This window comes from Apodemus sylvaticus, chromosome 10 (assembly GCF_947179515.1).
Source record: "Apodemus sylvaticus chromosome 10, mApoSyl1.1, whole genome shotgun sequence".
Classification (NCBI taxonomy): Eukaryota; Metazoa; Chordata; class Mammalia; order Rodentia; family Muridae; genus Apodemus; species Apodemus sylvaticus.
The window spans coordinates 96,107,817-96,133,131 of NC_067481.1; the positions used below are offsets into that span (position 1 = coordinate 96,107,817).

At 50.1% G+C, this 25,315-nt stretch overlaps 1 protein-coding gene across 4 annotated transcripts in view; it reads left to right on the forward strand.

Moving 5' to 3' along the window:
- Positions 1-22,978, forward strand: part of LOC127693938 (tryptase-like) — a 127,692-nt gene extending 104,714 nt beyond the window's left edge. The window contains exons 1-5 of one of the 4 annotated variants that reach the window (XM_052195247.1): positions 20,709-20,982; positions 21,076-21,241; positions 21,375-21,640; positions 22,377-22,540; positions 22,613-22,978. In XM_052195247.1, the coding sequence (XP_052051207.1) occupies positions 20,808-20,982; positions 21,076-21,241; positions 21,375-21,640; positions 22,377-22,540; positions 22,613-22,777 (936 nt within the window). In that variant the 5' untranslated portion in view covers positions 20,709-20,807 and the 3' untranslated portion in view covers positions 22,778-22,978. Of the gene's footprint in view, positions 1-2,759; positions 2,816-20,708; positions 20,983-21,075; positions 21,242-21,374; positions 21,641-22,376; positions 22,541-22,612 lie in introns of those variants that run through there. The other 3 variants (XR_007979766.1, XM_052195245.1, XM_052195244.1) reach the window with 3 other exon arrangements.
- Positions 22,979-25,315: the final 2,337 nt, after the last annotated feature.

The following is a 25,315-nucleotide window of genomic DNA, read 5'->3' on the forward strand; positions in this document are numbered from 1 at the left end:
CAATGACTTCTGAAAAAAGCATCCTCCTGCAACCCTGGGTCTCTAACAGTGGCCATAGTCACTCCTAGGCAAGCTGTGTGGATGGCCGCCTGTGTCTTCCAATGTGGAGGGTGAATCCATCTCCTCCTTGGACTCTTTACACCTTCTGTTTATTTCCCAGTTAGCCTGCCGTCCAGATACTCATGCTGGCAGAGGCAGGGAGGCAGCTGCTCTCATCTGCCCTTCACCTTCCAGGTTTTGATGGTCCACCCTCAAACAGCATGTTTGCTGTGGGTTTGGTGAGATCACCACAAATTTACCAAGAGTTTCATCACAATTGGTGGTAGAGTTTATCAACCAGAAGAGTGGTGGGCTTGGCTTGGGGTGACAGCTCAATTGACAAAGTGTCTGCCTTGAAAGCATGAGGAACCAAGTTCCATGTTTGTATTCCTGGTTGGGGATGGAGACAGAAAGAATCCTAAAGCCTGCTGGACAGCCAGGCTAACATAATCAGTGAATTCCAGGCCAGGGAAAAACCTTATCTCAGAACAGAAAGTGGACAGCACCTAAGGAACAACAGCTATGTTTGTCCTCTGAACTCCATATGCTGGTGCACACTCAGACACACACAAACACATACATTTATATACACACACACTCACACACATACAAACACACACACAGACATCTAAATAATAAAGTGCTGATGGTCAGGAGTGGTGGTGGACTCCTTTAATCTGAGCACTCATGCAGATCTCTGTGAGTCTGAGACCTGCCTGGTCTACATAGTGAGTTCCAGGCCAGCCAGAGCTACATAGCTAGATTCTGTCTCAAAAAAATAATTATTATTTTCAGTTTATTATTTCTGAAAGTTTGTTTAAATGTGATTTCCATGCCATACAATTCACCCACTTAAAGAATATAGTCTGGTTGATCATGACAGTTCATGCCTGTAACCCTAACACTTACACTTGGGAGACTAAGGTCTGAGGATTGCTTACAGTTCAAGGCTAGCCTGGACTATGGTGTGAGACCCTGCCTCAAAAACAAAACATAGAGAGGAGAGAGGACAGGTCAGCCTGTTACCTGGCAGGAGTCACAGCCCTCCATCCCAGCACAAAGCATGTTATCTTTGATGAACCTGGTAGTGCTGTCCGAAGAAGAATTGGTCATGTACTTCTGCTCACAGTCACAATTGTCTGTGGGGACCTCCACTTCCCTCAGGTGATAGGGCGGAGGCAGTGGCCCTGTGGAGAAAAGCCACTGAGGACCAAAGCTGGAGGCTTCTTCCTCTTCCCACCAGTTCTGCCAAAGGACACAATGTCTTCCCAATGCCCACTGTGTTTCTCGATGACACCCCAGCCAGCCACCCAGCAGGTCTTCTTTGAGGAGATCCTCTGGGAGGCAGCAGGGAGGAAAACATGGTGGACATGTTCAGACAGCACAACTGGGGTGTCTAGCTTCAGCAGAACAATGTCTGCCTCCTCTGCTGCAGACATCTTGTCACTAAACATGGTGAGGCAGATGATCTTGGCCACCTTCACAGCTGATCGTTTTCAAATGGGAAAGGATCCAACTTAGATTCTAAAGTCAAAGGCTTCCATCTCTTTCCTGGGAGACAGGACAATGAACCCTCAGAGGGCCTGAAGAGTAGGGAAAATCAATCCCAGCAGAGACATGGGAATCAGTCAGAACAGATGGGGGATCAGGAGAGTGTCAGAAATCCTGCCTCCTACAGGAAGGCAAGACCTCACCAAGTACCACCCACCTCCCAACACCCATCTGCTCTCAACCAAGAATACCGGTGTCCACACTCAAGGCTGTACGCAGTGGGCAGCAGTTAGCACCCACTGGGGGTGTATGAGAGACCCCCACAGATGTGTTCCCATATGCTGTGCTTCATGTTGTAGAACCGCAGGCTGACCTGGGATGGGAACCAGCAAACTGAGACATGGCAGCCCCCAAGGATGCCTAACAATTACTCTCCTGAGCCAAGGTCTGTGGAAGCAAGTAGGGTCATCAGACGCTGGGCATCAGGGATATTTCTGGAAAATCGACAGTCTGACATAACCCCACAGTATCTGGAACAGGACTCTGAGCCTGGGACTACATAAGGGATCCTGGAGAGAACTCACCAGGAGACAGAGGCATTGGGCTCCCCAGACAGGGGAGTAAGGAACAGAAGTCACAGCGTCCCCAAGCACAGATCACAGAGATTTCTGGTCCCACACACGGGGATCTGCAGCCAGGAGACCTGAGGGCAGAGGTGCTGTTGATGATCAGTAGGTCAAGGAGAGTCACAGAGTAGAGTGCTTAAAGAAGAGAGTGGTCAGCCAGGAAGAGGTGCAGGGTGGCAAGTGCCTGAGGGGGGGGCTGGTGGCCTCTCTGCCATCCCCCTTTCCCTGTGTTGCCTCTGCTCTGAAGCACACATGATAAAATAAGCAGAAGCTCCTGACCAGCAGACAGGGCCCCGAGGCCACAGGACAGGGTTTACCACAGATCTGGGTCTAATGTAGCAGAGGGTTGACAGAGCCCCTTCATGGCGCAGATGCTTGGCCTTGAGTGTGAGTCCCCCATTTCCTCCAGGCTTGGATTGGACAGTGGCATGTCCTGCCGCTATGTCCCCAAGGACTTCTGAGTCACATCCAGGGTGACCTGTGTTGCTCCCAACATTCTGCTTCCTGCCCGGGTGGCATCCCTGCCTTCCTCTCCTGCTCCCCATCCTGAGCCCCAACTCTGCTCTACCTAAGCCCCTGACCACCCATGTCCCTCCCACTCAGGTAGCTACGCTGTGCAGGCGGCCACTCTCTGCTGTGGCTCAATAAAATGAATTAAAACAGTTGTGAGTTTTGCTGTGATTCTGACATCAACAGGAATAAATGAAGTGTCTGATGTTGCGTGAGCTTCGGGTGCCAGCTGAGGGCCTTGGCTCCTACAGTGAGGTGGGTCCTCCTCACCACCCTGTCTGTCATCTTAACTTCTCTCTACACACATTCATTCCTTCCTGGTAAGGAGCAACCACACCCCACCCTTGGGATCCAGGAAATAGCAGGAAAACCTTACGAGATAAATATAGGGGGTGGGAGGGCTGGTGAGATGGTTCAACAGGTAAAGGTCTTTGTCATATACACTTACAAACACACACACACACCATGAACACAGTAAAAATAATCAAATATATGCAATCATAAAATCTAAAGATGCTTGGTGGTGGTGGCACATGCCTTTAATTCCATCACTCGGGAGGCAGAGGCAGGGGGATCTCTATGAGTTCAGTGCCAGCCTGGTCTATAGAGAGAGTTCCAGGATAGCCAGAACTACATGGAGAAACCCTGCTTCATAAAAAGCAGATAAACAAAAAATCAAAAAGATAAACCTAGAACTCAATAGATAACACAGAAAATCAGGAAGACAGGAGTGAGGTCCCAGAACTGACTTGAAAACACAAGGAGTAATAAGACATGACCGTAGCCCTAGCCCGGGGGAGTTGGGAACACACATCTAGAGACATGAGTGAGCTCCTAACAAAACCAGGACCCCTGTTTTGTTGTTGGGTTGGTTTCTTTTGTCAGGGTGTGTCATTTTGGGTGATTTTAATTTTGCTTTTTCAAGATGTGGTTTCTCTGTGTAGTCTTGGTTGTCCTGGTTGTCCTTGGTTGTCCTTGCTCTGTAGACCAGGCTGGTCTCTAACTCATAGAGATCCTTCTGCTCCTGCCTCGCAAGTGCTGGGATTAAAAGTGTGAGTCACAACCACAGACCTGCAAAAATCAAAACAAAACAAAGGAAAAAAACAAGAAAGATAGTGCTGTGAGGAATGACATCTAGGGTTGACCTCTGACCTGCACATGGACACACAGACATGTGCACACATACAGAGAAAAGGGGGAAGAGGACTGAGGACTGCAAGGCTTCCCACAAACAAACCAAGAAATGTAGCACAGCCTGCACCCTTCCCCTCAGCCAGGCACACTCCTCCATCTTACCTGCGGGTGACAGGAGACATCCTTTCTTGTCAGATTGACAGTTAGGTCCCATGACTGTGCCCAGTGGGGACTGTCCTGGGGGCTCACCTTCCCACAGACACTGCCACACTCAGGTCAGCTCCATTCCTGCTGTTTGAAATGCATTGTGAGGGTTGCAGTCAGCTGCAGCAGTGGACCTGAGCCTGTCCCCATTCAGGCTTCTCAGGTCATTACTGTTCCTGTGCACATAGGTGTCCTGTGACTGGAACCTGCTGCCAAAAGGCGTGGCTGAGATCTTGGGGTAACAGATCTCCATTTGTCTAAACAATGGAAACCTGCTCCCTTGGGGATGAATGTCTTCACCTCCCTTCAGTAGTCAAAAAAGTCACAAGTGCTGTGCTGTTGCTGATGCTGCCTGTCCTTTCTCACTGCCGTGTGTGTGTGTGTGTGTGTGTGTGTGTGTGTGTGTGTGTGTGTATGTGTGTATGTGTGTGTGTGTCTGTGTGTCTGTGTGTCTGTGTGTCTGTGTGTCTGTGTGTGTGTGTCTGTGTGTGTGTGTGTCTGTGTGTGTCTCTGTGTGTCTGTGTGTGTGTGTTTGTGAGTGTATGCACATTTGTGGAAAAACAGGTTTCTTTAAAAAAATAAATAACTATGACATGGTCTCTCACTTGCCTGGGGCTTGCTCAATTAGCCTGGGCTGGCTCATCAGGAGGCCTGAAGTCCTCTGTCTCCACCTGCCCAGCCACAGGATCACTAAGGTGCCACCATGCCCAGGGTTTTGCTTGTTCCTTTGCTTTTGTTTTGTTTTATATCCTGATCACCTGCAATCCTCCCTGTCCCTAACCCTGTCCTCCTCTCCCCCTCCTGCCTCCACTCTTCCTCCATTTCCCCTCAGAAAAGAGCTGCCTCCCTTGGATATCAGCCACTTGTGCATATCCAGTGCAACCCAAGAGAAGGAAAGGGTCCCAAAGGTAGGGCAGAGTCAGAGATGGCCCCTGTTCCCGCCCACTGTGGGAATCCCACAAAAAGACCAAACTACACAACTGTGACATCAACTGGATCAGCCATGGTTGGCCACTTGCACAATTTCTGCACAACATTTACCCCAGCACATCTTGCAGGCAGACAAATTGTAAGTTAAGGGTTTTGTGCCTGAGATTGTGTCCTGATCCCTCCATAGGACAGAGGAGATGGCCGGGTTAGCCTTCATATCCCCATTGCTAGAAGTCTCTGCTGGGGTCACCCCACAGATTCCTGGGAGTTTCCATTGCAATAGGTTTCCAGCCCCTCCCAGAGAGATGCCCACATTCATTCCCATGGGTTCTTAGGACCCAAATTCAAGTCCTCATAATAACAAGACACAGCTTTGCTGACTGAGCCATCCGTGCAGCCCTGACTGTGGTCCTAGAGAGACTGTTAAGGACACCGAATAAATGTCACATAGAATGCAAGCACCCTGGCCTGGCACACTGCCATGCTGCTACCTGAACTTGAAACCCAAAGCCCCATGTCCCCATGCTTGTCTCGTCTGAGGTGACACATGTCCCAGCTGTCCCCTGTCCCAAGTTCCTTATTAGGTTTTGTATTGTTAATCTAGTCTCACTATGGTGCCCAACCTAAGCTGACAACCAATTCATGACCTTCCTGCCTCAGCGTCCCGAGTGCTGGGCTGGCAGGGTTCACCTTGTCCAGCACCCTTATCAGACATCTGTGCAGTTTCCTCCATTTCACCAGGATTATTTTAAGATCCTAGGGATGCTGAGGCTTGAGGCCACTTCCTACTGACAGGCTCCTGGGGAATCCTGGGAAGAGGCCACTCTGTTTCCAGAGCGGTGGTTTCTGTGCATTATTGGGCATCACTGGGTACTAAATTGAGAGATGCTGAACTGTGGCTGTATAATGAGGCACATACGTGCTACAGCATGTGCAGTGATGTTTACCAGAGTAGGATGAGTATATCATTGGACTCCTCTAAAAATATCCCCGCATTTTACTTCAGTGCAACAACACTGCCTCCCTTGCTGCAGATGTGATCAGTTTACTTCCTTTCCTGGGCTCTTAACATGGGAGGGGGCTGCGCCTGGATATGAGGGATTTCAGTTTTGTGTCAGTATTCTCTCTCTCTCTCTCTCTCTCTCTCTCTCTCTCTCTCTCTCTCTCTCTCTCTCTCTTTCTCTCTCTCTCTCACTCTCTCTCTCTCTCATCTTTGGTTTTCTAGAATTCTATGGGGCCAAATCCTGTTTCCAACTGGCAAACATCCCTCCAGCCACACACAGAATAGAATTACAGGACTTACAGGCGTCTGCTGTTCACGTACAGAAGAGTCACTTCCTAGGTGTGGAGGCTGGAAGAAGAATTGCCACTGGAGTCCACAGCAATGACCCTGGGATACAGGAGACCCGAGAAGTTGGGGAAAGGGTCACCAAGACCAGATTATTATGACCTACCTCTGCCCTTCTATCTGGACAAAGGTCACACATGCCATTGGTCTATGAGGACACAGGGATGCACAGGTGGAATTTCTTCCTGACCATCAGACCTGGGATCCAGGGTGTCCAGAGCTATGCAGGGAACTAGGTGACAAAGGGAATAGGACACCAGGTCCCTCAGACCAGAGGCAACAGCTCCTCCTACAGGGTCCTGGGGGGCTCCACTGTTTGGGGCTCAGAGGATCTGTCCATGAAGGACACCCCTCAAGCTAAGTGGCATGAGGGTCCAGGACTAGGTGGGATGGCCTGTGGGGACACATGACTCCCTCACCCTGGTCTGTCTAAGCTGGGATGAGTTGACAGCTCCTACCTCCCAAACAGTCCCTTCATAGACTGGCACCTGAGGGAGGCAGGCGGGGCTGTCCACCTTCATCGGCCAGCAGCCCAGAAAATAGCAAATAAAAGCCTATGAAAAGAGTGAATACTCTCTGAAAGAGCTTGGTATGGAATTATGAGGCCAGTCTGAGCCACATAGATCTCTCTCCTGCAAAAGAAATAAAATTAAAAAGGACCCTGAAGAGTGGGAAGGGATGCTTTCTGCCTGCTGAACACAAAATGGCAGTCCCTGAACTTAGGAAGGAACCCCTTCCTCACCTACCTGTCTACCTACACCTGAGCCTCAGTTCCCTCTTCCCATCCTGCAGCACCACCTGGAGGCCTTGTGAAAGAACAGTAAAGAGCATTTTCCAAAGATTTACTCTTAGCAGCACACTGGAAGCTGGTCCAGTCCTTTGCTTTCCACAATTGCCTGACAACCTTCCTTCTGCTGTTCTTCTTGTTAAAGCCATCTCCAGGCCACACAAGGCAAGAGACAGACGAGCAGCAATGGCAGGGCTAAGCATTGGCAGGCTTAGCTTTGGCCTGCCTCAGTCCCAGCCGTGGAAGTCTCAAAGTGCAGGACAGAGAAGGTCCCGTGATCCTGGGGTGGATTTCTGCTAGAGAACCAGGAGCTGATGCACAGGTGGACGTGGGAAGGTGGTTGTTTGCCGATATCAGGGACCTGCAGCTGGCCACAGAACTGGCTGATTCCAAGTCTTTTTTGCATACAGTCTACCCCCAAAGCCCCGCTCAATAAGATACCGGCCATAGCCCTGTGTGTATATGGTAGGGGTGGGACCACCCTTGCAATCCTTTTTCCCTCTCATCCTCAGGTTAACCCTGACTAGAACTCTTCTCGTATCCCTGCAGTTTGGGTAAACCTATCCTGTTCTGATTTTAGTCCGAAAAAAGGCTATGATCCTGTCTCTCCTGTCCCCTATGTGCCACTATGCTGAAAGCCGGATCACCCTTCCAGGCCTGTGGGCATCCTCCTTGGGAAACTCAGAATCTGCCCTAGGTGCGACCAGTTATTGCCAGCTGCATCCTCGCCTGTGGATTGAGCAGCAGGCCAACAGGACATGCTTGTCGTGCAGGGCTCTGGTAGCTGGTGCTGATGCAGAGACTTCTTTTCTAGCCCCATGTTCTATAGGTAACCTTATCTGTATGGTCTGAGTCTAAAGAGTCCCAGAACAGAACAACGTGAGGATGAAATTGGGGACTTTCTGTGAGTGACTCATCCCAAGCACAGTGTGCCACTCCTGAGAAGATCCCAGGGATGTCATTCAGGGCTCAACCATAGCCCCAGCTCAACACTCCTACCAAGTTCCACAAGCCAGCTGCACTGCAGACCAGGGGGCCACCTAAGTCACCCTAGAAGGACATCCTGGAGATTGGCCCTGAAGTGGGATTAGGAACAGGAAAAAGGAAGTCAACAGAACTCACATAGCAGGTTCCACGGTCCTCACTGTGAGTACACACACGTCATCTAGGATGGATTTGTGGCCCTGTGGGTGGTGCCTGGTGGCATTATGGTATGGCTGCTCACAGATGACATCATCCACTCTCTGTCCCTGAACCTGCTGCAGGTGGTAGGGAGGGGACAGTGGCACTGGGGAGAAAGGAAGTGGGGTTGGTGCTGCACAGATCCCAACTGTCTACTCCCTACCAACTCACCCTGGGGGCTGAGACACTTCCATCCCTGCTCACCTCCATCCCTGGAACAGTGTGTGTAGGAGACACACATAGGCAAGATCCGAGCCCAACTGTGACACTTAGGAAGCTGAAGATGGATCCTATGTGCTCACAGGGGCGGGTGAGATGGGTCAGTTGGTAAGAATGCTGCAGTCAAGTCTGACGACCTCTTCATCCACAGGGACTCATAGGATAGGAGAAAACAAATTCCCGAAAGTTGTCTCCTGACTTTGGGGGAACCATGAAAGCCTAGTATCAGGGCATAAAATTCCTGGATCTGGGGCTCGTGCAAGGTGGCTAGACTAGAAGGGACTGTGGACGGGAGTCTCAGCCTGAAAGAAAGATAGACTAGTGTGAAACATGAATGGACCATCAAGACAGGGCAGCTGGCTGGGTGTGGTGGCAACACATCTTAAATCCTGGCACTCAGGAAGCAGGGGCAGGTAAATCTCTGAGAGTTTAAGTCTAGTCTTTCCTAAATAGTAAACTCCAGGGTAGCTCAGGCTACATAGTGAGACTTTCTCAAGAAAACAACACAAGAACAGGAATGTCAAAGAGGGAGAGATAGGTCCTCTCAGAGAAGGGAGGACCATCTGGACAGCCTCATAGGCTACAAACAGGAAGTGACCGGAGGGCTCCCTCAGGAGAAACCATTTCCTGCTCCCTGTGCCCATTGCAAACCCAGGCTGCCTTGTCTGTGTGAGGTGACCTGAGGCCCTGTATTGGTGATCCTGCTGTTGCTCTTAGGCGACAAGACCTAGAGATAGGACACCTGGCCACCCTGATAGAGGCAGGACCAAGCCAACATGAATGAGCACATCCAGTGATAGGATCAGAGAGAACTAGGGATCGTGTGAGTTGGGTCAGGTAGCCGTTAGCTCAGAACCACAACCTAGCCAGTGAGAGGTTCTGTCGCAGTTCTGGGCTCAGGGATGCCGTTAGGGAAAGGATGTGGTTGCCCAGGGCTGGTGTTGCAAGAGGGAGAGCTGGGTTGAGGTATGAACACTTGGGTACCACTGTTTGAGATTAAAATGAACAGAGTTCTTGGGACACTTGAGTTACAGCTGATAAGATGTCCTCAGATATATCCCAGCCTGTGTATGAGGGGAACATGGATTAATGCTGAAGTAGTCCTGGGTTAGGCACAGTACTTTCCCAAGACCAGAAAAGTCCTCCTCTCCAGTTCTGGATGATCCGGGAGAAATCCCCATTGTCCACATGGGCAGTCATATAAGATGCTTGGTCACGTGTGATGTTGTCTGGTTCCCAGCATCCTCAGGTTGAAGTTGAGGGAGCAGGAATTATCAAGGGCCCTGATGATGGCACTGTGGTATGCAAGCTGCTTGCTGGGTGCCTCTGACTGTCATTGGATTGATGCAAGTTTATGCTGAGCCTTGAGCAGATGAGAAGTTGGCCTGGGAGTCAGGGACCAAGCAGGATGTCCCAGGGATGGAGAAGAACAGCTGGAGACAGGAAGGAGGAGAGGGGCTTGGACAATTCTGTCTTGACAACTCTACCTCACATAGAAGAGTATCCCCCTGCATTGACCTGCTGGTCTTGAGTGCCCAGGGTCACACTTGTCCTGGTCTCTTCTCGTGGGTTCAGACCCAGAGGTGAGCAGGGGGAGAGGCCCAGTTTCCCCCCCTGTCTGCTGCTGTGTGTGACCTTAGGGAAACCACTGTCTCCATGGTTCTTAACCTGGAGTGCAGGGGCAATCACACCTGCCTTGGGAGGAAGGAGCTGTTCCCAGTGAGGAGTGTCCCTAGGAAAAGGTCCCAAGGACACCTGTCAGGGGCATCTAGATACAGTGTCTCATTCATGAGAATGGCCAGGGTTGACGGAAACATCTCTGTGCAGACCGCCCCTGCACAGAGATGAAATTATGATTTTCTTCATTTACTTTTCTTGTCTTTTACACTTAATTGCTTTATCTCTTAAAGAGCATTTTGCTATTTAAAAAGCAAGGATGTCAGACTCGGGGCATCACTCAATGGCACAGTGCTAGTCTACCAAGCACAGATTCATGTTTCAACCAGCACTGTAGAAGGAAAATCACCCAAGTGCTAGCGGCCATTGATGAAAACCCATCTGATGTTTTGTTTTAGAGATAATGACAGGGAGTAAACAATTTTTGAAGAAGTCAGGTGTGCAAGCTATCACACTTACGACAAACATCTAAATGTTTGCCCTGCTAGGCCTTGCTCCAAAGGCACTAACTGTCCTTGATAAAGGCTAACCCTGCAGAGGACACTACACAAGCTTTCCAGGGTATGAGGAGGAGGACCCCTATGGGCATGTAGACACTAAGCCTGGAGAAGATGCATCCACAGACCTGGTACCCCATTCTCTGAGAGTGACTGACAGGGCCCTTGCAAAGGAAAGCCACTATAGTGTCATCAGTAAGAAATGTGGAGACAGCCGGGCGGTGGTAGCGCACGCCTGTAATCCCAGCACTCTGGGAGGCAGAGGCAGGTGGATTTCTGAGTTCGAGGCCAGCCTGGTCTACAGAGTGAGCTCCAGGACAGCCAGGGCTATACAGAGAAACCCTGTCTCAAAAAAACCAAAATCAAAAAAAAAACAAAAAAAAAAAAAAAAAAAAAAACTGTGGAGACAAAGCCCCTTCCTAGAGGTAAGAGGGAGGTTACAGAAGGATGAACATAGATTCCTTCTCTGGAAGCCAGGGCCATCTTACATACCAGTGGTTCACAAGCTTCCTAACACTGTCACCCCTTAATACAGTTCCTCCTGTGTGGTGACCCCTCCCTGACCGTCAATCATAAAACTACTTGCATTGCTACTTCATAACTGTGGTTTTGCAGATTTTGTGATATTGGGGGACTTAGGGGGAAAAGCCAGCTCAGGTGAGGCACAAGAGCTAGTTCTCCTGCCTGAGCTCCATCCCTGAGACCATCATGGTCAGAAGGAAGGAGCTGACTTCCATAAGTTGTCCTCTGAACTCAAACTTCTTTCCCATACACAGACACACACACACACACACACACACACACTTGTGCACTTTGATACATATGCTACAGGATAACATATGCTTACACATTCTTCTGAAGGGCAGCAGAACACCTTTAGTATGTATGGTCTCTGTCACCTAGAGGTGAGGACAAGTATTGACTCCCTGTTCCAGATCTTAGTGTCCCTGTGAGCCACACAAAAATAATTCAAGAGACACTGACTACCACAACAGGCATGGACACCCAATGCCATGCAGAGCACAGCTAGGCACAGACTTTGGGCTCAAAAAGTCCACTGATGACATTTCTCTAGCCCTGGCTTCCAGTGTGTCACAGGCAGAAGACAGTCCTTATGGTACCTGGGGTCCCAGTAGCACTAGAAGGGTCTCAAGTACAAGTTGTGGGGACCCAGATTCTGCATCAGTCAAAGAAGCAGTGACCACTGCCCCAGAGCCCTGAATACCTTATCTTCTCAGCAGTCTGAGGACCCACACTTCACACCCAGGAAGTGGGCATTGCAAGAGAAAGGGCTGCGTCAAGCTGTTTCCAGGATCCTGGGAGTATTGGCTAGCCATGGTCCAGAGACTCCAGGCTCAACTACCCTTTACCCTCTGAGCCTGAAGCAGTGTCAACCAGGTTGTGTGCTACAGAAAAGCCTTTACCTTCTACCCTTCCTGTCCAGGGGAGGTGCTAGAGCACTGGGCAGCTCTTGCTATTGGTAACCTGTTTTGGAGAAATACTGGTGTGTGTGTGTGTGTGTGTGTGTGTGTGTGTGTGTGTGTGTGTGTGTGTATTCAGAGAGCATGTGACAGCTTGAGGACATTAGTTGTAGCACTATCCAGGGAAGCAGGAAACTAGCAGTCTCCCTGGAGCCACCACCTCTGTCTCATTGCTCTGGCAAGCTACAGGCAAGAAAGGGAAAGAAACAATACTAAAGGCACCCACTTCCCTTTCAGAAGAACAGAGGCTGGACCTGCTGGGAGCTCCACAGGCCCTAAGCTCTCCCTCAGAATCCTGGTTCCCCCTGTAGACTCCAAAGAGCCACAGTCAGGGACTCTTCCATACCCTCTCAAAATCTGAGCCCAGAATTTTGAGATGAATCTGGTCTGAGGTTAGCACTCCACTCCACAAAGGTCTGCCCCAATCACTGCCCTGTGCATCTAATGACCTCTGCAGACTGTCAGCTCCTAGGTGGAGGCTCAGGGTGAGAGGACAACCCTGTTTGAGTCTGAGGTCTGCTGCTCACAGTTAATCAGCCCCTCCCCGCCATGCACCCAGGGTCAGAACTGCTGTGTGGGAGGCTGTGGGCTAGCCCTTGGCCCTCACCCTTACCCTGCACATTAAACAGTTATCACTGTGCACAGTTCAAGGCAACAGACCCAACCATGCCAGTAACCTTAGCCACATTGGGTATCTGAATCTACCGGTTTCTAGGGTCCCAATGCAGCAGTCCTGTGGCCCCATGGTGACATTGATGAGGGTCAGAGTATCATTGTCCCAAGGATGGAAACTTGGGATCGTTACCCTTCCTACCACAATGTCACCACAGACAGGTTACAGGATAATACAGGGATGCTAGGTGCTTGGGGGATGTGAATCGGCCTGTTAACTATTCAGGATGTCTGGGGATCACAGACGAGGACACAGTGAGAGCTGCCTGAGTCCCACCCTGGGTGAGCTCAAGCCTTGGGTTCCTCACTTATAAAACCATTGAAACAGCATCCACAGGTGTTTCCAGTGGAGGTAAATGAATTTGTATTCACATTTAAAAAAAAAAAAAGCTTGAGCATGAAGAATGTGCAACACATCTTTATTTAGGAAGCCAGGAAACAGAGCCATGTCCTTCAGTAGCTAACACTTGGTACAGAGCCTAAACCCTCACTGTCCACTCTGGAATCATGACCAAAGCCAACCCATCCTCAGCCGAGAGGAGGTGAGTGGGACTCACATAGCAGGCGTCCTGACCAGACTGACTGCGCATAGCATGTCCTGCAGGATCAGCCTCTGGCCACGATCCCGATAAATGGTGGCACTGTGGTACAGGTCCTCACAAAGTGCATTGTCCACTATCTTTACCTGTACCTGCTGCAGGTGGTAGGGAGGAGGCAGCGATCCTGAGAAGAGAGTTGTGGCTGGTTGGTGGTACCTAGATCACCCACCTATCCCACAATTCCACTGTTCCACCTGGGGATACAGGGAAGGATTATCTCCATCATAGCTCTATCCCCAGTCTCACTCTGTCCCTGACCTCAGCATCATCCTCCTGGCTGGTAGATGCCAGTCCCAAGGGCCCACGTCCACCTGTGAGTTCTAGGATTCTGTCTGCTTGCCTGTCAAGGGACAAAAACAAATGATTTTATTTCCCTGATATTTTCTCCAATTTCGAACTAGTTGGAAAATAAGAAGAAACAATTAGACCTGAGAGTCATAGATTCTGGGCCCTGCTGTGTCACTGGCCTCAGGTACAGGGACTGTCCTGGGCAGCTAGAATACCTCAGTGATGTGACCAGTTAGTCATGCTGGCCAGCAACTCTCCATGCTCTCTGGCTCCTGCTCCCAGGCCCTGGATGTCACCCACCAGGATCCTCAGGTAGCAAGTTTGCTCCCACAGCTCCAATCTTTCCCCAGAACTTACTGCACATGCTCACTGCACCCCAGCTGGTCACCCAGCACACGTCCTTCTTGGTGACCTCAAGAGACTCAGAGGACAGCTTGACTGACTTGACAGTAGGAAAGGGTTGGACAGACTCTGCCAGCTGGAGCAGAGCCACATCTGAGCCCAGGCCAGCATGGACAAAGTCTGGGTGGAGGATGACCCAGCTGACTTTCAGCTGCTCCTTGCCCCCGTAGAGGTTCACCTCCCCATCATGGATCCAAAAGGCTGACGGTCGGCATCCATCCTGAGGCCAGAGAGAGGTTGTGACTGTAGGGGAGTTCTCCACAGGCCTAGACAGAATCAACTAGAACCCAGGCCTCTGGACCAGCCTTTCTTGGTCCAACCTTCTGATTCACCCCCACATCCTACCCAGCACTAGATGACAAAGGAACTCACAAATGCAGTGGGCAGCAGTCAGCACCCACTGTGGGCGGATGATGGAGCCCCCACAGATGTGCAGCCAGAAGGCCGAGTGATAACTATAGCTCCTCAGGCTGACCTGCCACGGCCTCTTCCCCTGTGGGGCCCTATGGCCCCCCAAGATGGCCACCAGCACATCCTCAGGCACAGGTGCTGAAAGCAACAGGTAAGAAGGTCAGGGGATTGCCAGGCAGTGGTGGCGCACGCCTTTAATTCCAGCAATTGGGAGGCAGAGGCAGGCAGATCTCTGAGCTTGAGGATAACCTGGTCTACATACTTAGTTTCAGGAGAGCCACGGCTATACAGAGAAACCCTATCGTTAAAAAAGGAAAATAATAAAGAAGGTCAGCGCATCGGTGCTCAGCCTGACCCCCACACTGGGGCAGCACAGGTCACACACATAGCTCCATAACACTGGGGACAGAGCTGTGTGGAGCCTCTGTAGAATGGAGGGAGTGCAGAGGATAAGGACTCACCTGGGCTTCCAGCAATGGAGCACCCAAGAAAGAAGAGGGTCAGACACAGCTGGCTCAACATCTGTATATTGAGGCACAAGGTGGGAAGTGAGAGGGGTCTGGGAGGAGCCCAGATGGGCATGGAGAGGGCTGGAGCCTCTGCATGACTCTGGGCATGGAGGGGTCTGGGCTTGCCCAGGTTGGGATGGAGATGATTAAAATCCAAAACCAGTTAGCTGCATCTGGAAAAGAAAGGGATTGCAGCCTTATCTGCCTGGGTCCCCAGAATTCTGTCCTGTTTAGGCCTCTCAGCCCCTTTATCCTCAAGCCCAAGAAGTGGCCAGGGGGCATGGCCAGGCCTCTGCTTCGAGGAAGAGCTGGATGGAAGGAGGCATTTGACCTCAGAAAGGATGTGAGGGGCTGGTGACCCATGCTCAGGGACATGAAGTCCCTTGCCACCAAGGTTTTATGGATATCCCCTCTGAATGCAGTAGCGTTACCAGGGATGTCAGGAAAGGGAGGGCTGGGGCTCAGGCTGGCGACTCTGAAGAACCAGGTATCGATGACCCAGCCTGTGTTTTATGGATGCGACAGTCCCCCATCCATCCAGTGAACTCTATCACACAGCAGAGCAGCTCCCCCATGCTGGGATCCCACAGTCATACCCAACACATGTCACGGGAAGCTTCAAGCCTATGGTTCCTCCACTGGAGCTGCAGTGTCCAGCACCACAGTGTCCTGAGGAGACTGCCCCAGGGCATTCTACAAAGATAGCCTTGCTGCCTCAGTGGACAGCTGAGGTTTAAGAGCCCAGAGTTGGTCAGACCCACCCACAGATGAGGCTTGTGGCTGCTATGACTAACTTTACTAACTTTAAAAAGAAAGAGCACTTTGAGGTATCTTAAATTTATCTTTGAGTTATGGGAGGCTTGGTTGGTTTAGTTGGTTTTAGGATTATAGTTTTGAGGCAGGATCTCTGCAGCCCAGGCCAGCCTTGAACTCATGCCCCCTTTCTGTCTGAGCTTCTTGAATGCTAGGGTTGTATGTATGAACCCTACATTGTTCCACTGAGGTACGTTTCAAAGCCCTGAATTGATTAGTTAACTCATCAGAAGCCTTGGCAATTTCTGGTTCTTGCTTTCTGATCCTCCACAGAGCACTAGTCACTGAAATCTGGATGAACTGCTGCACACAGCACAGTACTAGACGACTGATTGGGGTTTCCTAGCTGGTAAGATGAGGCCTTACAAAGGCCTACAAAGCCATTTCTGTGCAAGACTGTGAGGGCAGAAAGGGGGTTTGTATAAATCAGTTGACAAACTGCTGGTGACTAATGCTTGTGACTTTTGAGGAAAGAAAGCAATTTTCCTTTACAAATATTGGAACAGACACAATTGTTAATGACATATTTAGGAGAGTCACACTGCCCTGAGGTCAGAGAACAGACTGTCATGGATGCTTGGGTTTGTTTTTTGTGGTATTTTTTTCTTCCAAAACAACTGTAGGCTCCTAAACTTTGAAAACATTTTTATCCATTAGCTTGTAATGGAGACATCTTTTGTCCCCTAAGCAGCCCACTTTCCTTCATCTTAAAATAAGGTGCTTACCATGGAGAGATGGCCAGAGATGTCGCTGGGGTAGTGGTACTTGCCAGCATGCATGTAGCCCTAAGTTCTGCTCCTTGCCCTGTAGAGTCTGAGCATGGTGTGAGTCTGTGATCCTGAGCACTGCAGAGGCAGAGCAGGAAGATCATAAATTCAACATCATCGTCAGCTGGGCAGTCAGTCGCAGGCCATCCTGGGCTACATGTGATCCCATCCCAAGACAAACAGATGGGACGGGGAGACAGCACAGCACTGAGAGCATGCACACACCGACATTGTGAGTGGGTGGTTTCCCAGCACCCACACAGTGGCTCAAAGCCCTCTCTCTCCAGTTGCTGAGGGACTGACATCCTCTTTTGACCTCTGTGGCCAGGCAGGCATGTGGTGCACATATATAATCCAGACAAAACACTTAGACACATAAAATGGAATACAAATCTGAAGGGAAGAAAGATGTTTTGAATCAATGCAGAATACAGTTGAGCACTTTGAATCCCCACAAATTTTTATTCCAACAAAGTACTTTTGACCCAAGGAGTTGCTTGCCTCTTTTCTTTTGTTGTTGTGGTGCTGAAGACTAAACCCAAGGTCTGATCTGGGCTGGACAAGTGTCCCAGCCCTGAGCTCCATCCTCGGGGAGTCCTAAGGATTTTCTGGTCCAATACTGTTGTCCTCTTTATTCCTGATTTGAGACAGGGTCTCACATAGTCTTGGATTTGATAGCCAAAGATGACTTTGAACTTTTGATCCTCCTGCCTCTGCCTCTTGAGTGTTGATATTACAGGCCTGCATTACCATGCTGTTTTATGCAGTGCTTGGATTAAATCCTGGGAAAGCACTTTTTCAACTGAGCTCCATCCTCAGCCCAATGTTAATGCTTACAGCCAAACATTAATTCTCCTGTAATCAATAATTTAATGACAACTTCTTCCATATGACAACTTACCTCCATAAATCTGTCAGAAAAATTTTAAAGTCATCTTGGTGTGGTAGCTCATGACTTAAATTCCAGCACTCTTGAGGCAGTGGCAGGAAAACAGCTATGAGTTTGAGGCCATCCCAGTCTTTATAGTGCGTTCCTGGCCAGCCAGGACCACACACTGAGACCCTGTCTCAAAACAAACAAGAAACCAAACAAACAAACAACAATCAAACAACAACAACAGCCACATTGTTGTACTTCTCAGAAATCTTTGTTAGTGTTTTGCTGGGTTCTCCATGAACATGGCATGTCAATGTCCCTGTTTGTGGCCACATGCCTCTGACACATGTAATTCTACATCCTTGCACTCAGTTGACTAAGTTCTTCTGTAAAACTGCATATAAGCATTGGAAGCAGTAGCTCATGCATATAATCCGTGCATTTAAAAGGACTTTGAAACTGAGACCACTCTGAGATATATAGAGAGGGAGACCTTGTTTTAAATTAAAAACAAAAACAAAAATGTGCACTTATTACGAGGTATTTTTCTAGGTGATTTTTAGTCTCTTTAACTGGAATGCTCGGCTACTCTGGATTCTTGCCTAGCTCGTCATTGCAAGTGTCAAGAAGTTATGCTTATTTTCTGTGTTGAGTCTTGTGCTAGCAATGACTTCTGCAAAAAGCATCTTCCTGCAGCCCTGGGTCTCTAACAGTGGCCATAGTCACTCGGAGGCAAGCTGTGTGGATGGCTGCCTGTGTCTGCCAATGTGGAGGGTGAATCCATCTCCTCCTTGGACTCTTTATACCTTTTGTTTATTTCCCAGTTAGCCTGCCGTCCAGATACTCATGCTGGCGAAGCAGGGAGGCAGCTGCTCTCATCTGCCCTTCACAACCGGGGTTTCGTAAGTTCACCCTCAGACAGCACGTTTGCTGTGGGTTTGGTGAGATCCTACAAATTTACCAAGAGTTTCATCACAATTGGTTGTAGACTTTATCAACCAGAAGAGTGGAGGGCTTGGCTTGGCATGATAGCTCAGTTGATAAAATGTCTGCCTTGAAAGCATGAGGAACCAAGTCTGATGTTTGTATTCCTGGTTGAGGATGGAGACAGAAAGATTACTAAGGCCTGCTGAACAGTCAGGCTAACATAATCAGTGAATTCCAGGCCAGTGAAAAACCCTATCTCAGAACATAAGGTGGACAGCACCTAAGAAACAACAGCTGTGTTTGTCCTCTGACCTCAATATCCCGGTACACCCTCAGACACACACAAATACACATACTCACACAGACACAAACATACTCACACAGACACAGACACACACACAAACACACTCACACTGACACAGACACACAAAAACACACACTCACACTGACAGACACAGTCAAAAACAGATACACACACACACACACACACACACACACGTATATCTAAAATAATAAAGTGCTGATGGTCAGGAGTGGTGATAGATTCCTTTAATCCAAGCACTCATGCAGGTCACTGTGAGTCTGAGAGAGCAGTTGTTCCTAACACTTACACTTGGGACACTAAGGTGAGAGGATTGATTAGTGTTCAAGGCTAGCCTGGGCTATGGTGTGAGACCCTGTCTCAACAACAAAACACAGAGAGTGTAATTGTGTGGGTTTCAGCCCATGCCTGGAGTGCAAGCCATCCCTGTCCTTGGTCCCCTCCCCAGCCCCATAGCAGACACCTGCCCACTCCCTGTGGACTTCCTTCTCCAGGAGATCAGACAGTAGGTCCCTCATGGTCAGCTTCACTCACTCACCTAACAAAGAACTGCTTCCTGTTTGGTCCCTAGCCATCCCAGGAACCCAGATGACACTGATTCAATGAGTAGCTTAGAGACTTCCTACTTCAGCCCCTGAGGCCCCTCCACCCAGCACTGTGGATATGGTGGCTTGTGCACACCAGGTCTTTCAATCTGTTGATCTGAAGCTAGGTGTCCTCAGGTAGATTTTGGAGATGGCCTACCTACTGGATCACAGGTGTGCCTTCCCATTGTGTCCTTACATGTCAGATGGACAAGTCAGCTCTCTGGGGTCCCTGTTATAATCACCTCCTAAGGTTTCTGAGCTAGAGATTAGAATGTCATGACTTGACCACCTTCATCAGCTAGTCATTTTCATAGAGCCCTAGCTGTCAAATTTGGACTCTAAAGTCACAGGCCTCCATTTCTTTTCTAGAAGACAAGAAAATGAACCCCTCAGAAGGGCTGAAGAGTAGGGAAAACCAATCCCAGCAGAGACATAGGGATTAGTGAGAACAGATGTGGGGATCAGGAGGGTGTCAGATATCCTGCCTCCAGCAGGAAGGCAAGTACCTCACCAAATACCACTCACCTCCCAACACCCATCTGCTCTCAACCAAGAGAACCGGTGACCCCACTCAGGGCTATATACAGTGGGCAGCAGTTAACATCCACTGAGGGTGGATGAGAAAACCCCACAGATGTGTTCCCATATGCTGTGCTTTGTGTTGTAGAACCACAGGCTGACCTGTCACGGGAATGGACTGACTGAGACAGGGCAGCCCCTGACAATGCCTACCAGTGCCTGTCCTGAGCCAAGGTCTGTGGAAGCAAGTAGCGTCATCAGACACTGGGTATCAGGGAGATTTCTGGAAAATCAAGAGTCTGACATAACCCCAAGGTATCTGGAACAGGACTCTGAGCCTGGGACTACATAAGGGATCCTGGAGAGAACTCACCAGGAGACAGAGGCATTGAGCTCCCCAGACAGGGGAGTGAGGAACAGAAGTCACAGCGTCCCCAAGCACAGATCACAGAGATTTCTGGTCCCACACACCGGGTTCTGCAGCCAGGAGACCTGAGGGCAGAGGTGCTAATGATCAGTAGGTCAAGGAGAGTCACAGAGTAGAGTGGTTAAAGAAGAGAGTGGTCAGCCAGGAAGAGATGCAGGGTGGCAAGTGCCTGAGGGGAGGCTGGTGGCCACTCTGCCATCCCCCTTTCCCTGTGTTGATTCTGCTCTGGAGCACACATGATAAAATAAGCAGAAGCTCCTGACCAGCAGACAGAGCACAGAGGCCACAGGACAGAGTTTACCACAGATCTGGGTCTAATGTAGCAGAGGGTTGACAGTGCCCCTTCGTGGCCCAGACGCTTGGGCCCTGAGTGTGAGTCACACATTTCCTCCAGGTTTGGATTGGACAGGGACATGCCCTCCTCCCACCCCCCTCCCTGATCTAGAAGGATAAATGGAGAGGGAACCTGAGGCTGGGTAGAGAAGATCAAAGACAGCTACAGTGATCTCTCCCAGACCCTGAAGCAGAGTGGCCAAGCCACTAGAGATCTCAAGCTCCTGGGATGGGCCTACCTTCCTGCTCCCAGGTTCCTGAATTGTTCTGCACCCCACAACCTGATAGGCCTAGCCCAGCCCTCACCTCCAACTGGGCCTGCACTGCTCCTCACTGTATCCAAATGCTGAAGCTGCTGCTGCTGACACTGCCCCTCCTGTGCAGTCTGGTGCATGCAGCCCCTGGTGAGTTCTCCCCTGGGCCTTCCCTGGCTCTCTCTCCCTGACCCTCATAGCTCACAGGCCAGGGTACTAAGATTGGCCCTGTCTTGTTCCCAGGTTCAGCTCAGCCACGAGAGGGCATTGTGGGGGGACAGGAGGCACCTGAGAACAGGTGGCCCTGGCAGGTGAGCCTGCGTGTAAATGACACCTACTGGAGGCATATCTGTGGCGGCTCCCTCATCCACCCACAGTGGGTGCTCACGGCGGCACACTGTGTGGGACCGTGAGTCTCTCTGGGCCTGGCAGGGTGGGACAAGGAATGGGAAGGAGAGTGGGGTAGGATGGGATCATCACACACCATCTCTGGGTGTCTGGAAGTGACACAGACTTACTAAACGAATGTCTCTTCTCTTTAGGAATGTCATTGGCCCCAACATGTTCAGAGTACAACTCCAAAAGAAGTACCTCTATTACCATGACAACCTGCTGACTGTGAGCAAAATTATTCCACATCCAGACTTCTACATCGCTGAGACTGGGGCAGACATTGCCCTGCTGAAACTCACAAACCCTGTGAACATTTCCAGCAACATCCGCCCTGTCTCCCTGCCTCCTGCCTCCATGACCTTCCCCTCAGGAACATTGTGCTGGGTGACAGGATGGGGCTACACAGGTGAAAATGGTATGTGGTAGATACAACTGAGGTGATACAGGAGAAGGTGTGGCCACACCACATCCCCAGCTCAGGGCTTCTCTCCATCTTGTAGGATGGAAATCTGGAGACCTAGGAAGTGGGAAGGCATCAGAACAACAGGGTTCTCAGGTCCCATAAGCCAGGAGACCCCAGCATAGCTAGGATTGGTCATTTGGTCCCTTGAATCTCAGATGCTTCATGTCCGAAGGGGCCACAGCCTGCTTGTATTTCTGGGATTTGATTGAGGAAGAGTGAGATCACACTTACCAACAACGTTACACACACACACACAAACACACACACACACACACACACACACACACACACACACAAAGAAGCTGGTTAAAACTTAAAGGACTGGCATTTCACAGGCCGTGTCAGTGACCCACATTTCATGGGCTGTGGCCCAGGTCACGGGTATCCTGTGTGGCTGGACAGCTCCCTTGGGAACCTTCAGTGCCTATTTCCCTTCTCCCTAGTGGTCTTGCTTACTTTCTTTTGACAACTCGCTAAAGACCCTCAGGACTGTCCTCCTTCTCTGAATAAGGTCAGAAATCCAGGTCCAGCCTGGAGGAAGAAGTCAGATTGGCAGAGCTGAATGAAGTGAGCCTGACTCACAGAGGGACTTGTGAGCAGAACTACCCTCAGAGGACAGGGTTAGCTGAGCCCGTCCCAGCCTGGCACCTGGGACCCTGCCACAGGATGGTTTTTCTTTCACCCACAGTAAAGCTGACGCCACCATTTCCTTTGATGGAGGTGCAAGTTCCTATTGTAGAAAACCGCCTCTGTGACTTGATGTATCACAAAGGTCTCAGCACAGGTGACCATGTCCGCATTGTCCGTGACAACATGCTGTGTGCTGGGACTGAAGGACATGACTCCTGTCAGGTGAGCTCCTGTCCCCTCACCCTGCCACCCCCACCCAGCCTTTACAAGAGTACTGACCCCTGTCCTCTCTAGGGTGACTCTGGAGGACCTCTGGTCTGCAAGGGAAAACACACCTGGCTGCAGACAGGTGTGGTGAGCTGGGGTGATGGCTGTGCACAGACTGACAGGCCTGGCGTCTACACTCGGGTCACCTATTACTTGGACTGGATCCGCCGCTATGTCCCCAGGGACTTCTGAGTCACATCCAGGGTGACCTCTGTTGCTCCCAACATGCTGCTTCCTGCCCGGGTGGCATCCCTGCCTTCCTCTCCTGCTCCCCATCCTGAGCCCCAACTCTGCTCTACCTAAGCCCCTGACCACCCGTGTCCCTCCCACTCAGGTAGCTACACTGTGCAGGGGTCCACTCTCTGCTGTGGCTCAATAAAATGCATTAAAGGAGCTGTGAGTTTGCTGTGAATCTGGAGTCAAGAGAGTAAATGAAGTGCCTGGGAGATTCAGGGTGATGTTGCGTGAGTTTGGGGTGCCAGCTGTGGGTTTTGGCTCCTACAGTGAGGTGGATCCTCCTCATCACCCTGTCTGTCATCTTAACTTCTCTCTACACATGTTCCTTCCTTCTGGGTAAGGAGCAACCTTGTGATCCAGGAATAGCAGGAAAACCTTAAGAGATAAATATAGGGGGTGAAAGGGTTGGTTCACCAGGTAAAGGTCTTTGTCATTTAAACCTATACACACACACACCATGATTACAGTAAAAATAAGCAAATAAGCAAATAAATATAATCTTAAAATCTAAAGATGATGGGGGGGTAACATGCCTTTAATCCCAGCACTCAGGGGGCAGACGATCTCTATGAGTTCCAGGCCAGCCTGGTCTATAGAGAGAGTTCCAGGATAGCCAGAACTACATGGAGAAATCCTGCCTCAGAAAAAAACCCAAAAGATAAACCTGGGACTCAGCAGATGACACAGTCAGTAAAACACGAAGATGGGAGTTAGGTCCCAGAACTGATTTGCAAAAACAAGGAGTAAAAAACATGACCATAGCCCTAGACCCAGGGAGCTGGAAACACGCACCTAGAGACATGAGTGAGCTCCCAACAAACCCCGATTTGTTGTTGGGTTGGTTTCTTTTGGCAGGGTGTGTCATTTTGGGTGTTTGCTTATATTTTTGGTTTTTCAAGTTAGGGTTTCTCCGTGTAGTCTTGGTTGTCCTGGTTGTCCTTGATTGTCCTTGCTCTGTAGACCAGTCTGGCCTCAAACTCATAGAGATCCTTCTGTCCCTGCCTCCCAAGTGCTGGGATTCAAAGTGTGAATCACAAGCACAGAGCTGGGAAAACCAGAACAAAACGGAAAAAAAAAACAAGAAAGATAGTGCTGTGAGGAATGACATCTAGGGTTGACCTCTGACCTTCACATGGACACACAGACATGTGCATACATACAGAGAAAAGGGGGAAGAGGACTGAGGACTGCAAGGCTTCCCACAAACAAACCAAGAAATGTAGCACAGCCTGCACCCTTCCCCTCAGCCAGGCACACTCCTCCATCCTACCTGCGGGTGACAGGAGACATCCTTTCTTGTCAGAGTGACAGTTAGTTCCCATGACTGTGCCCAGTGGGGACTGTCCTGGAGGCTCACCTTCCCACAGACACTGCCACAGTCAGGTCAGCTCTATTCCTGCTGTTTGAAATGCCTTGTGAGGGTTGCAGTCAGCTGCAGCCTGGGACCTTAGCCTGTCCCCATTCAGGCTTCTCAGGTCATTACTGTTCCTGTGCACGTAGGTGTCCTGTGCCTGGAACCTGCTGTTAAAGGCGTGGCTGAGATCTTGGGGTAACAGATCTCCATTTGTCTAAACAATAGAAAACTGCTCCCTTCGGGAAGAGTGTCTTCACCTCCCTTCATTAGTCAAAAAAGTCAGAAATATTGCACTCTTGCTGATGCTGCCTGTCCTTTCTCACTGCAGTGTGTGTGTGTGTGTGTGTGTGTGTGTGTGTGTTTATCTCTGTGTATGTGTGTGTGTTTGTATTTGTCTGTGTGTGTGTGTGTGTGTGTGTGTGTGTGTATCTGTGGGGGGGGGGTTGGGTTTGGGTGTATGTGTGTTTGTCTGTGTGTGTATGTGTGTGTGTGCACATTTGTGGAAAACAGATGTCTTTAAAAAAAAAATCAATAAATAAAACATGGTCTCTCACTTGCCTGGGGCTTGCTCAATTAGCCTGGGCTGGCTCATCAGGAGACCTGAAGTCCTCTGTCTCCACCTGCCCAGCCACAGGATCACTAAGGTACCTCCATGCCCTGGATTTTTCTTGTTCCTTTACTTTTGTTTTGTTTTGTTTTGTTTTATATCCTGACCACCTTTAATCCCCCCTGTTCCTCCCCCTGTCTTCCCCTCCCCCTCCTGCCTCCACTCTTCCTCCATTTCCCTTCAGAAAAGAGCCGCCTCCCTTGGATATCAGTCGGCCATGCATATCCAGTTGCAGACTGGGCACCTCCTCTCCTCTTCAGGATAAACAGGGCAACCCAAGAGGAGGAATGGGTCCCAAAGGTAGAGCAGAGTCAGAGATGGCCCCTGCTCCCTCCCACTGTGGGAGTCCCACAAAAACACCGAACTACACAACTGTCACACATGTGCAGAGGGCCTAGGTCAGGCCCATGCAGGCTCCCTGGTGGGCACTTCAGTCTCTGTGAGCCCAGGTGAGTTGATTCTGTGGCTTTCGTGTGGTGTCCTTGACCCCTTCTTCAATCCTTCCTCCCCTCTTCCCAGCATTCCTCAGGCT